General features: G+C 35.9%; 1 protein-coding gene across 4 annotated transcripts in view; it reads left to right on the top strand.

Annotated features, from left to right (window-relative positions):
• The window catches only part of LOC133530279 (inactive dipeptidyl peptidase 10-like), a 539,190-nt gene that overhangs the window by 508,774 nt on the left and 15,599 nt on the right, over nucleotides 1–14,817 (top strand). For all 4 annotated transcript variants that reach the window (XM_061868160.1, XM_061868161.1, XM_061868159.1 and 1 more), the window contains 2 exons: nucleotides 10,726–10,853; nucleotides 10,981–11,144. In XM_061868160.1, the coding sequence (XP_061724144.1) occupies nucleotides 10,726–10,853; nucleotides 10,981–11,144 (292 nt within the window). The remainder of the gene's footprint in view (nucleotides 1–10,725; nucleotides 10,854–10,980; nucleotides 11,145–14,817) is intronic.

Below are 14,817 nucleotides of genomic sequence, written 5' to 3'. Positions count from 1 at the left end.
GGAACCGACGCAACAAGTCGAACCCCAATTCTGTGGAACCACCTCCGACTCCTGAAGCATTCCTTAGTCAGGATTTAGAAAAAAATGTACGCTAAACCCTTGGCGATCTCTGTAGCAAAGAAAAAGGATTTTTGCGATAAAGGCGTCATTCCTGAAGAATATCATGGTTGGTTTCGCTCGCTTAACTGTGACAATGATGTTATTGACCGAGTTCCGGATGTTGCAGCATCAGAATCCAGCAGTGATGAAAACGATTGTTAACTTTTTTGTAGCATATTTGATAAATAAATAACCATGATACATTGATGAAATTTCACTTTATTCATTTCAAATACCAACAAATGATTACTACGTGCTAACAACTACTTTCTTTAGTGAAAACACTGTAATCAGTAAAATTATGGAGCCTTCAATAAGAAATTCCAATATTGTTTACAGGTAAAACCACATATACTTTGGTCGATTTTCAGTTAAATCGAAAAAACACGAAAACCTATAGGTATTTACTATTATCTTGCGGCTAGTAGATACATTCTATGTAAAGTAAAGCTGAATTAAATAGATATACAGGCATAAATGCTTTCCTGGGGCATATATAACAAAGTATATTTATACAGGCAAAACCTATTAAGTGCGCGACTATTTCATTTTAATCTTATTTTTACGTCAATTAGAAACAACCTGGCTTTTTTGCATGATTAGGTAGTAAACTAGATAAAATTATGCTTAGGAATTTATAAATACAGTGTATATTTGTTCATATTTTTACATAGAAAAGAACATCCAAACATTCAAATATCATTATCTGAACACACGATTTTTGCACTTAATAGGTATTTGCAGTAATAGGACGATGTGGACTCGATGCTAACCTGATTTCGAGTACAAAATTTGTAGACATTAGCCTATGTTTCAACCCTCCCCATTTTATCGATATCGATAAGAATCGTAAGCGTGTAGCGTACTACACTATTCAAATCGCTTATGTTGGTACTATCGTTCTTTGACAGTTCTTTGTCGTACATTTTGGTAATGATTTGCGAAACAAACTGATTCCACTCGCTAGTATGGAAGTCCCGTCTCTTAAAACGTAGTGATTATATGCTCTTTGACAATGACATGCAGTTGCGTCGATGTAGATCTATCATAAAAACGTACATGTGACGCATGTGACAAATGAAGATATAGATATTTATCTTGACAATTAACATAAAGCAATACAATACCACAAAATGTCAACAAGAAAACAGATTTATTATAAAAATACAAATTATATACAAAGCTTCATTTTAAAACCAATGGTCGTGGGTTCTAACCCCGGCTCTTAACAATGTGCATCTTGTAACATGTACCGATTGCTTTTCAGTAAAGTAAAATATATTATCATGAGGAAGATGGAGTATCCCCAATAAGGTATATTTTCCCCTCTGGGTTAGAAGGTCAGATAGTAGTGAGACAGGGAGATATAGTGAAGAATGCGGAAAAACAAGCATTTATTGTGTTGTTAGGCTAGTTTTTTTTTTTCAAAATTTGAAAACGAACGCAACAACATGCTCAAAGCCCCCTGTGAGTCAGAATCTGTTAAATTTAGGCTTAAGACGAAACAGGAGCTGAGCCCGTACACAAATTTGAGATTTTTAGGTAAAAGGTAAAAAATATCGCCGTCGCGCTGACGAGTGTGGCCTGTACCTAGCTAGAGACTATCCCTTGTGTGTGTACCAACAAACCAAATTTTAGACAAATATGATACGTCTTCTTCTTCTTTGTCGTTTTACTCTTTGCAGAGCGTCGTGGTCAACTGCTGATGTCAGACATTTCTCGCCATTTTTCGCTGTTGGGGGCCATTCTGGCAAATGCGTTCAGGGGACCCTTCATGGCAGATTTGATTTGGTCAGTCCATCGCATAGGTGGCCTTTTGCGCGGTCTTTTTCCGTTTGCTCTACCCTGCACCACTAGACGCTCTATGGAGTCGTTGTTCCTCCTCGAGACGTGACCGAAAAAACTGAGTACGCGGGTCTTTACGAGAGTCGGAAGGCGCTGCTTGATACGGAGTTCTTTAAGGATGGAGACATTAGTCCGAAACTCGGTCCAGGATATCCCCAGCATTTTCCTCCAGCACCATATTTCTAGGGCGTCTATCTTCTTCTCCTCTGTCTTTCGGATAGTCCAGGTCTCCGCAGCGTATAAGAATATAGGAAAAACGAGGGCCCGTACAAGCCGAACCTTCGTGGTGTTTGTGACGTTTCGGTGATACGTAGCCTATACGTAAAAACTAGCCAAGACAAATCCTTTATAATTTCAGGATTTTCTACACAGCACAGAACATGGCACCCATATAGATCTCAATTCCGTTGTCGGCGAGTCAACAACAATACATATTCTTAATATTGAACTTAATTGGCTCTCATTTCACATTTATGTTTTAAATTAATTATATGCATAGACATACCATATCCTATTGTAAGTACAAAGTTTCAGAGCAATCTAGCTAGCCGATTTAAAATGAGAGCGAAACTACATTTGTATGGAGAACCGAATTTGCTGCGGACGCACAATGTAGCATAATCGGATTAGGACCAACCTCGAAATCTCTGTAACAGTCATGAAATTTATTATGTATATAAATTAAAGGCCCCTTTTTCATGCCCAAACCATTTAACATTTGGGGACCTCGAGGAATCCGAGCCATCTTGGAAAATGTGTACCATCAACACAACAGTCAACATTAAAACTTATTAAATTCTACACAAAAAAGTCCTCGATATCTTTGCGGAACAATACATCTTGTTATAGAGAATACTTGCTGAATCTAAGTTTAACGCTTATACACTTCCAGGGGACATTCTCTTAAAAGGAAACTCGGAGGAATATGAATTCTATTTTTAACTATACATTTGTACGTGGTCTACCCCAATATTAACATTTTATTCTACTGCGACTACAACAGAAAGAAGGGTTATGGGTGTAAGTACTGATGTTTCAGTACACCCAGTAGCTAGGTATTAGGATACTGGACGGATTTTTTTAAATGACGTATCGTTAGATTCCTCTTGCCATTCACAACCTACTTTTACTTGTTCTATAAAAGAAAAATCAATACAGCCGCCTTAAGAGGACTCCGAATATTAAATCATATTTTTTCTTCTAGCGCCTAAACTATTGAGTCACAGTATCACCCTGATCAGTAGATCCACAGTTAGTATACAAGTGCTATGCAATACAAAGTTACTAAAGTTTTGGACCCGGGTATGTCCTTAAACTACGTCCAAAAGAGAGGTATGGGCAATGTGAATGTCATCTCGCCTTGTGTGGTAGGGCACAGCACAGCGGATGTCATTCCAGATCTAGAGCAGAGCCCAACTGGGGAAGTACCTCCACCTTACAGAAAACCGCAGCCAAATAACACTTGACCCTACTTATAGTGTTGTGTTCCTGCCGGTGAGTAAGGTTGCCAGAGCTCAACGAGGGGGGTGGGGTTAGGGTCGGCAACGCGCATGTAACTCCTCTGGAGTTGCAGGTGTACATAGGCTACGGAGACTGCTTACCATCAGGCAGGCCGTATGCTTGTTTGCCACCGACGTAGCATAAAAAAAAAAAAACTAAAATTAACGGAAGAAAAAAGTTTAGGGCTAAATAATTCGTCATTTAAAAAATCCGTCCAGTATCCTAAGCTACAGGCTGTCCTGAATCCTCAGTACTTATACCCATAACCCTACTTTCTGGTTAAGTTGCAGTCAAGTAAAATATTGATATTGGGGTAGATTATGTACAAATGTATAGTTAAAAGTGGAATTTTTATTCTTCCAAGTTTCCTATTAAGAGAATATCCCATGAAAGGGTATAAGGGCTAAATCTGGGTTTAGCAAGTATTTTTTAAAGCAAGATCATTTTTTTTTTTCGCAAAGATGTCTAAAACTATTTTATGTAGAATTTTATAAGCTTGAATGTTGCCTTACACGATTATTGAATAAAGAACGTAGATTTAGAGTAAAACGCGAATTTCTCCTGGATGGTCCACATTTTCCAAGATGGCTGCGGTTCCTCGAGGTCCCCAAATGTCAAATGGTGTGGGCATGAAAAAGGGGCCTTTAACGTATATACATACCAAATTTCATGACTGTTCAGACATTTCGAGTTTGGTCCTAATCCGACTGTGCTAATGCCACTATGTACGTAAACTGTAACTGTACTGCGGACTCAACCTTCACGTTATAATTTTTTAAGTATTAACGTTGACATAGTAACGAAAATAATAAACACGTCAATTGAAGTAAACAATATTATTATATGCAAGAAAATTTTGCAAAATAGGTACATAAATGGTAAATTAATATGTAAAACACCATTAATTATTGAATTAAAATTATGATTTTGTGTTAAAAAATATGAGACCAATGATACAGCCCGATTACACGGGCTACATATTAAAAATGATTATCATGGAAACAGTAAATATACACAGGTGAACAAAGTTATAGTAAAATAGGTGCATAATTTCAGAGCTTGCCTGGCCCACCTGTACCACCTACCATGACCACGGCCGTCTCCTACTATTATTTTTTTCTAATACCTATGGCCTTACTAGCGAACAACAGTATTCCATGTTCTTGATCCAGAATTTAAACCCTTGACTACATATTGGGGTTGAATTTGAAACTCTAGGGCACTAGTTTGGCTCTATGAGAGCGCCTTATATAGGCTTCTGGTGACCAGAGGATCAGCATTGTTAACCAGCGCGGAAATGCACCCAGCCTTCTGAGCACCCTACCGAGCGACCAGAATATAGGGCAAATATATTATGTATACGTTTTTGACTTAAGTGTGTTTATCATGTTTTATAATTAAACTTACAGATGTCGAACTACCAGCAAAGTTTTTGAAGAGGTGTAGTTTTTATATTTCCTGGTACCAAACTGATACAGGAAATTGGAATGTCAGTAAATAATCTACACAGAAGACAATGAAATATAGTCACATAATACTTTAATGTTTTATTTTATTAAAGAAAGCGGTAAAAAAATGTGTTAACTGAAAAAGATAAATTTTATTTTATTTGTAGTTGAATAACAAAATATGTATTTAATCTCCTTTTAACATAGGAATTCTCTTTGTGTAGGTACATATAAATAATAGGTACTTAGGTCTTGGTAAGTAATATAGACAGTACAGTAGGTCTTATCTTAATAATTTGAGATCTCATACATGCGTTCCGATATATCTGATGGCGACTGTACATACAATGGGGTCGCGTATACGAGTACAAAGAGCATTAAAATAGTTGTTGATAGACCAAGTGAGCGAGCTACTATGGTACCTATCTTTATATCAATTTTATGCATTATGTAATAGCGCAATACAGAAAAAAAAAAGACAAATGTAGTATTATTTTTATAGTAATAAAGGTTATTCATGAACCATCTCGTAATTTAAAAAAAAAACGGACTTTATCTCTAAATCATATGCCTTATATTTACAGATGTGTTAGGTTACAACTTGGTTCGTGAACGTGGTTTAGAAGCAACTTGAGACTGGGTGCGGAGTAAATTGCATCAATTTTTTTTACAATTTTGAGCGTTTATAGGAGAATATGTGGAGCGAGCATTATTCGACGTGTAGGTGTGGGTTCAACAAAAAGATCGTATGTCAATAGTTCTTTATTGTCGTTAAAATTCAATTAATAATCGCCTTTATCGACCATCAACTGTGTGGTCACTTTTTAATTGATTGACGTTGTCAGGTACAGTTTCACTACTCGCCGCCGCATTGTTCATAGCGCATTACTTATCCTATCGAATACAAGATGTCGCTGATTCCTGTAAACTTATGTTTAAAAAAAAAGACGCTTTACTCTATGCCATATATTGTAGGAAAGGAAGGGTATTCCCTGTCGTACGTCAAAAAATCCAAGATGGTGCCCAAGCCCATGGACAAAAAAGTCTAGCAATAAAATCAACACTTGTCAAAATTTGACATTAGCAATCCACAGTCAGGTGACAATCAAATCAAACCGAACCACTTCGAGTTCAGAGCCATTTCAAACTATATAGTAGTAATAAACAAAGTTGATTTTTGTTTGATTATTTTTTCTATGAATGAGTTTTGATTGTTCCAAATGATAATATCCACAGTTGATAGAATCAACACTTGATACAATCAACATGCGATAGAATCAAGTGTTGATTTGATGTGGACGCGAAATTTGACAGTTGTGCATCTCGAATAAGGCCCCTGTGCGCTACCATTACGACATAGCAGATAACATTATTTTTTCACTACGAAACGGATTTTTTTCGTATTACCAGCTGCTAGCACGGTCGTATTTTTATCACTTGTCACTATGCCTGTCTCGTTCTAACAAGTATGTAAGTTTGAAAGTGACGGGTATAGTGACAAGTGATAAAAATGCCGTGCTACAGCCGCAGCTTGCCGCGAAATCAGTTGCTGGCGCATATAAAAGTATGCCTTCACACGTAATATATTCGTTTAATAAGTCGGTTTTTTTCTTTTTTTTTATGTTATTTTTTAATCAATGTAATGACAATTACCAATCGTTAAATGTGACATAAACCATGTCAGGAACACAGTGAGTTACAGTGTGTCAGGAATCAAGTTGTTCGATAGGCGGTAATAAATGAGTTGATACATATCTAGACTAGCGTGTCCAGCCAAGTTCAAAGAAAAAGGAGCTGGCGACGCAACCGTGTGTAATATTACACGAACCATTTCGAGCTACTTTTGACCCCTTCACAACTTGGAACCTATTTAACCTAACATGAAATTTGGACACTTATTCGCTTTGTGACACAATCACACGACTAAACGGTATTAACCACCCAGATTTTCATGTTACTTGCAAACCTTTTTATTGCTCCAAGGGTCCAACACCAACTTACCTTTAAATATCGCAACTTAACTGAATGTTTCGTGCATTAAATTTATATCCCGAAGCAAGGCTTCAGGAAAAACGGTAAAAACAAGGCAAATCGCCGGCAGCCGGTGCCAAGCAAATCTCTTTCAGGGAAATTGGACCCTATTGCCGGAATATTGAGGGTAGATTGGCGTACTTGGAGTAGAAGTTTTTATAACGCGCTGACATGCTGTCAGAAATGTATAAAATGGAGAAGTTATTGTTTGTTGGTGAATTATTGGGCTTTTTTTCGACGGCTTGACGTGAAGGGCGCTCGTATTTTTGCTGTATTTTCTGCGTTGCATGTTATCGACGCTTGAAATATGGATAGTCCATATTTTCCTTTTTTCCCAATTCTTTATTACCTATTTATGATCTACTTCTATCCGCGACTTTGCCTGTATAGAGTGATAATTTGTAAGAAAAACTATCCTAGGTCCTCCATAGGATACTCTTGGAACTTAACTGTCTCCATGCCAAATGTCATTGCAGCAGTTTAATCGTAAAAGGTAATAGATAGACAGACCGACTGACAGATAGAGTTTTTTATAATATTCATCGGAATAGGTAAGTCTATGTACACAAAATTTTGTAACTTGACCAGCTATGATCGTCTTTGATACCAATAATTATTACACTACTAGGGGCCCGTCCCGGCTTCGCACGGATTTACAAATTATACACTTAAACCTTCCTCAAGTCCAGTAGTTTTTGAGTTTAGACATACAGTCAGACAAACACGACGGGGGACTTTGTTTTATAAGTTTTAGTGATAGTAAAAATTTTGAAAAAGAAATATGTACTCCATATATTATTATTTTTAAATTGCTTTCTCATGTTGTTTAAGTTGAATCTCGAATGAAAGCTGAACGAATTGTGAAAATAAAACACTCCATCTTCCGCCCTGACCGAGTTCAGAAACAATAGCATCTTCTTGCATTCATTTACTTCGTTTGATCCAATGGCAATATTGAAACAGAACATCGTTCAAATATGAGCACAATGACATACATAAACTGTTGGTGGATATTTAAAAGTCACTTTTTATTGATGAAAACTGTGTATTTTCACTAAAAAACGGATACTAATTACAGAGCGTTGTTAACCGTGGAGTTGTTGAGAAAGAAGAGAGTGAGTGAGTCGACGAATGGATACAGGAATAAAATCATTCGGTCATATACATGGTTGCGTTCAGAAACATAAACTTCTAAACATCTAAAATATTTAGTGGAATTTAAAGAAAAGTGGCGACAAGTCCTGGCAATTTCTATACAAAGTTGTGTTCCTCATGTTGCTGTATAATGGTGCCACGCGTCAATTCGCATGACCTATCTCAAATTCTTGTATAAACTTTGTACATTGTTTGTACTTTGTTGTCGCTTTGACATCAACTTAATACCCAAGTATGTACATAGTTATTTATATTTCAAACGAACAGTAAAATAGTTTTTATTAGATTTTTTTCAAACAAAAAAGTTTCAAGACAAATCGGAAAACATTCTCATGAGAAATCCGCAAAGTCAGCCGCAACTAGAAAAAGTTACGTATTTCGTAAACAAATGCGTTGTTCGATAAGTATGGAAATTTAACATCCGGGGCGATATCCAGTCCGTGGGAATTGGGAACGTACGAAACATGGAATAAGGTCTTATATTAATTACACATCGAAATTAATGCTGCGTTTAAGAGGCTGTCAATACCCAATGTCCTTGAAATTGATGTTACTTAAACAGTTTTTTAAGAAAGACTATTTGTTTTAGTCAAGTAAGAAAAGCGCGCACACTGTCTATTTGTATCGGAGTAAATAAGATAGCACTGTCGCCTGTTACTGGGCCTGGGCAAGGGAATAATAAGAAAAATATTTAAATAAAAAAAAGTGGATTATTAGTGTAATATTTTACTCAACCACGGTTTAGATATAAATGTTTTGAAATTGTGATTTTAATTGCAGACCCATAAGTCAAAACAATAAAGACATAAAACCGTTTAATTGTGATTTTAAGACCAATCTTTGAAATTATTTTCTATCGAGCCGATTTCGTTCAATCGTGTATCGAGTACAACCACGGTCTTTGAAATATAATTAATATGAACATATATTTTTCTTACTTGACTAAAACAAATAGTCTTTCTTAAAAAACAGTTTAAGTAACATCAATTTCAAGGACATTGGGTGTTGACATTCAATTAAGTATTTAGGTAAAAGTATCGTTGTGTATGCATGCAATGGGAAGTTAAATATCAGAATGGAAATTGTACAACAGATCCATTTAGAAACAAATTTTAATTGCTTATCGTAAAAAAAAGAAACGTACTTGGAAAGTAATATGCCAATATAAAGTAATAAGCTATTACTTTCTGCATACTTCATAAAACAAGTAGGTAAGACCCACTTTCAGAGCATGAGAAATAATGCCCGCCGCGCGAAGCCTACGACGCGACGGCAGATATGACCATAGCGAGGTATTACCTTTTATGTCAATTATATCAGAATATTTGCTTCTGACGGAGCTACTAAATTTCGCTTTCAACTGGAGCATGTTTTGCGGATACCTGAATTATGTATGAAAGTAAATTTTGCCACATTGCGACTTGAATTGCCTTTCGGATTGACGACCAGTCTGGCCTAGTGGGTAGTGACCCTGCCTATGAAGCCATGATTCCGGGTTTCCTGGTAAGGGCATTTATTTGTGTGGTGAACACAGATATTTGTTCCTGAGTCATGTGTATTTTCTATGTATTTAAGTATTTATATATTATATATATCGTTGTCTATCATTCTTACTCTTGGCATTTTTATCATTCAACTATTAAACATATTTCTTAGACATCCGTCCAATCTACATTTGAATGAAGCCATTATACAATCTGTCTACCTTTGAACTCACCCTTTTCAAAGTGCCTCAAATATTCAATAGGCGCAATTCTTTTATTGCACAGGATGAGACTATTCTCTGCGTTTTCTTTTATCCCTCGAGAACTATTTGGAGGACTGTTCGTTCGGTTTGTTTTCCCTAGCTTGATTGACCGACGATCAAAGGGTTTTTAGGATTCAGAGCGCTTAGATGAGAAAGCTTTTTTTAAATGTTCGCTTTGACGGTCCGATTGAAAATCCTTAAGTCTTACGAGTAGTTGTCAATGGTAACAACTTAAGTTGGTTTCAACTTTCAAATAACAGCTATTTATTATGCTGACAGCTATTTATGTATTTATATTCGTTCTCTCACTTAGTTTTACAAACCACTAATGGGTCTATACCGGCAAGGTTTATCCGTAAATAATTGGCCGTTGTTGACGATTTATTTGACGTTCATAAGCGCATTGCATATGCCTAATTGAAAAATAAACTATCTTTAATACTTTTTACACACTTTTGTTTAGCTTTACCGTGTTCACCTATATTTAATTTTGTTTGTTTTAAAACTTTTAATTTAACTTAAATATGAACCACTTCCTAAACAATTTTTTTAACACGCATCTGCGAGCGATGCTCTAAATTTTATATTAAAGGAAAAAATGGAATTTTTTTTTTTAACCAATTGGACTAATTCCGGTGACAATAAAATATTACATCGAGCTGGGGCTTGTTTCTCAAAAGCTTGTAATTTGTAATACAAACGAATGTCACATTTTGACAGCTTTTGTTAGAAACAGGCCCCTTATCTGATGATGTAGTCGGAAGGTAGCAAACGGAACTCCTTGATGGAAAAACACAAACAAGTCGAGAGGTTGTACTCGATATGTACTCGATAGACACGCAACTGACAAAGAGTACAATAAAAGTGATTCCACAGTAACAATAACTTGTTTTGTTGCAGAGAGAGCTAAATGCCGTAGACTTCAAAGTTTCCGCGGATCTCAAGTTCGTGCTGCTAGTATCTGACGTGAGGCCGGGCTGGCGGCATGCCAAGCTCGCCAGATACCACGTCTATGACGTCATTAACAGGTAACGTCTCAAGCAAGACACTGTTGTAAAGAGAGCTAAACGCTACAAAACACCATCTATATCCAATCGTCTAGTTTTCTCAACTGTACAGGCACTTCAATTGTTAATACATATGTTTTATTGACAGGAATAAGATTCCTATATCGCCTGTCGAAGATGACCGAACAGCGCCGCTCCTGCAGTACGCGGAATGGTCCCCTACTGGATCTAGCCTGGTCTTCGTGCATGACAACGACATCTACTACAAGCCCAGAGTGCTCAAAACACTGGTGTGCCGGATTACCAATAACGGTCAGTAGAGTTCTATATTAAGATCCACATACAGGGGCTGATTTTAGAATTTTGAGCGCTCGATTTCGTCACTCGAAAATCTGTGGGAGACGGGGAAATGCTATTTTTGAAATACGACAGATTCTGATTAAGAAATTGGGTATCTAGTGATATTGATTCAATTTTATTAGAATTTTAATGCCTATTAGTGGAGATAATAATAAAGGGAGAACATGAAATCGAGCGATCGAAATTCAAAAATCGGCCCGCTGGTCCGCCTTGCGTGTTCAGTGCCTTGAATTCGCTAGTAAGGAAATACTTAATAATTTACACTTAGGTACCAGTTTTACCGCTAAGCATTGTAACACAAGCAAGTGTCTTTGCAATAAAATGATTTAAGAAGATTCCAAGGGTTTGTCAAGCTACAAGCTGTCGAGAAACAGGCACAGAACATCCTGTCAACCCTGTACCCAACGTAAGTACCGCAGTACCTATTCAGTGGTATAGTATTTTATACAATCGTTATATAATAGAGAGCTTTTTAGTCGAGTACCGTGTTTAGGCAACGAAGCTTGCTGAGTTGCCTAAGTGAGGTACGAGATTGAAAAGCTTGATTATATCAAGGAGTTTCACAAGTAAGATGCGAGATTGAAAAACTTGATTATATCACTATTGTATACAATACTTTTTCTTAGAGTTATCTGAAATTATTACTTTTTTAACTACATATAAAACCTAAATAATCAATGAAAATTGGTAATTATCTCAGTAGACAAAAATGTAGCGCAAAAGATGCCACCGTTTAGTCTTTTCTATGGGAGCGCGGTGGCACGTGATTGGTAATTTTTTTTTTATAGTTGACTACACCGTATAGAAAAAAAAATGAACACCTTATTGTCAGTGTCTTCGAGGCGTGTAAATATATTTTTGGGACGTTAGATTCTAAAGATGTTTGTGAACTCGAGCACGCGTACCTAATGCAGTGTGTAGTGTACTCAGTGTACACTAATGCACTTTGCGCATCTCTGGCACTGAGCGGTGCTCTGACTGACGCGGTATTTGTCATGTCCACAGGAAGCTTTTAGCGGGACACTTAGTAGCTGACCTTAAGAGGAAACGGGACGGCCGCTTCTCCATACAAACGTAGTCCAATGGGGACTCCTCTTAGGATATTGACATTATGGAAAATATTTTTACATAATTTGATGTATATCATTTTTAGATTTTTTGATTATTGTAGAAATTAGGAGCGAAAAACAGATTTCATACAGATTTTAAAATGCTCCTAACTTTTATAATAATTTAAAAAACCGGCCAAGTGCGAGTCGGACTCGCACACTGAGGGTTCCGTACAAAAAATTATGGTTTTCGCAATTTTCCCTTTATCTGTGCTATAAGACATTGCTTCGTACCAAATTTCAAGATTCTGAATTCACGGGAAGTACCCTACTAGGTTTTGATTCCCTTGTGAGGGTCGAAAATTGCGGCATAAACAGCTGTATCTTTTTATTGCGTTGGCTTAGAAGTTTGATTTTTTCACAGCTCTAAGGGACAGCAGACTTGAGTATTGCAGCATGATACTTCCATGCGTTCCTGAAAAAAAGAGTCTTGACAGACAGACAGACGGATGGGCGGATAACAAAGTGATCCTCTAAGGGTGCCGTTTTTTCCTTTCGAGGTACGGAACCCTAAAAATCGAAAAAAATAAACGTTGGGGCATTAGCTGTGGTTCATATACAACTATTTGTGTCAATATATTTTCATTAATGTTAATGTCTAGGGAGGAAAATGAGGCTAGTTTATATAAAAAGGTGATTTTGCACGGGAGCTCCACTTTCCTCTTAAAGCCGTTTAAAGTGCTTTTACAATTTGTTTTTTTACAAAGCTCCGCTTCGCTTAAGTGGTGCTTTAAAATTTAGTGGATTAAAAGCTTTTCAATTTTCTTTAAGATTGTGGATACATTATCCATCACACTCTGTCAAGTGCAAGAGGTCGTTTTACTTTATCCACAGTGATAAACGATATGTATATTAGTTTAAATATGTATACAACCACATAGCTAAGAATATTGTTAAGTCTATTGTTTGTATATATATGATTGTGAAATCAGAAATCTGAAATTATTTATTTGAAATATAGTATGCGGATGAAATGGGGTTAATTAGAATACCGGTATCTTTAAGAAAGTAACTTTATTTAAGCTCAGAAAAGCACCCTTAAAATTAAAGGAGTTTAAAAAAACCGATCAAGTGCGAGCTCGTTTACCTCGCGCACCGAGGGTTCCGTACAAACTTTCAATTTTCTCATGAAAGACTTTTGACCAGAAGTATACTATTAGTATAATTGTATACAGCGCCATCGGGTGCGTCATGAAACGTATACGCACTTTTGGTATAATTTTACTTTACAAACGTGCATAACGTATAATAACGTTAAGTATAATGTACGAATTATCTATTTTCAAAATAGTATAAGCTCATAATGATATAACATACACAAAATATATCATTGTTTCGCCTAACGAGCATAAGAAATAATTCCGTTTGAAATAATCTACATTTAGTATACATATCAAAATGTCGAATAACATTTTAAATAATATTTGAATATAAAGCAGCAGAGCGTGTAGATACTGTCACGGAAGAGTATTGTTTGACAGAGTATAGATAGGTGCGACGACGAGCGAAGCGAGGAGGAGCGTGTTAGGTGAACTGCGAGCTAATTGAACTGACTTTTTTTTTGTTTATTGATTTTCGTATAAAACTCTTTGTGTTACTATTTTAGTTTCTACTCATAACCCTACAGATTTTAGAGACAAAGTTTGTCGGGGAATAGAAACATGGGTACCTAATGGAGAGAAATAATAGACAGAAAAGAGAGAAAGTTTGGCGTTTATTAGTATGTTACTTTTTTATATTATTATTGGTAATGTTTGTTATATATTTTTAAAGTTATATTAATTCAACATTATATTACATGAATTTTATCATAAATGATAGTATACTTAAAGGGTGTTATTAATTATGAAATTATATTTTTCGTTGTTATTCGTTATAATCGGTATTCTTAGTGAATGTTATACTTTTAAATATTATACTATTAGAGTTTATATGTTCTATGGAATATACCATAAGTACGTATACGTTTCATTACTTACCCGCGACATCTATGGGCGAATTGGATAACTAATTTGTGCGATTTGTATGTATGTTGGTTTTTCAGGGATAATTCTTTATCATGTGAACCGATTTCAATAATTTTTATTTTATTTGAAAGATTGGTGCCTTTAGTGTAATTTCAACTATAATAAGCACCCGCAAACGGGATTAAATTGCTAATTAAATTACAAAAAGTTTTTAGTTAATAAAAAAAAAAGTTATGAAGATAGAGGTCTGATTTTATTTTTCCTGTAATCTTTATGAAAATGTTATTATTATGTAAAAATTTCATAATTTTTCATTCGTAAACTTCGGAGATAAGGGGGGGAATGGTATTTTTTTTCACATTTTCCTTCATAAGTCTTTTTTTTTTTCACTATGAAACTTGACCTAGTAACTACCTACTCTGAAAAATTTTGCCCCCTCTTTATATTGGGAATTTTCCATAATTAATATGAAGCAAAATAAAATAAGTACACATCCAATATGTCTGGGTTAGCGTTATTTATTACTATTCCAAATTTCAAATCGATAGC

The sequence above is a fragment of the Cydia pomonella genome, chromosome 22 (genome assembly GCF_033807575.1).
Source record: "Cydia pomonella isolate Wapato2018A chromosome 22, ilCydPomo1, whole genome shotgun sequence".
NCBI classification, from domain to species: domain Eukaryota; kingdom Metazoa; phylum Arthropoda; class Insecta; order Lepidoptera; family Tortricidae; genus Cydia; species Cydia pomonella.
Note: the sequence above shows the minus strand (reverse complement) of the source record. Positions and strands in the feature narration are given on the sequence as shown.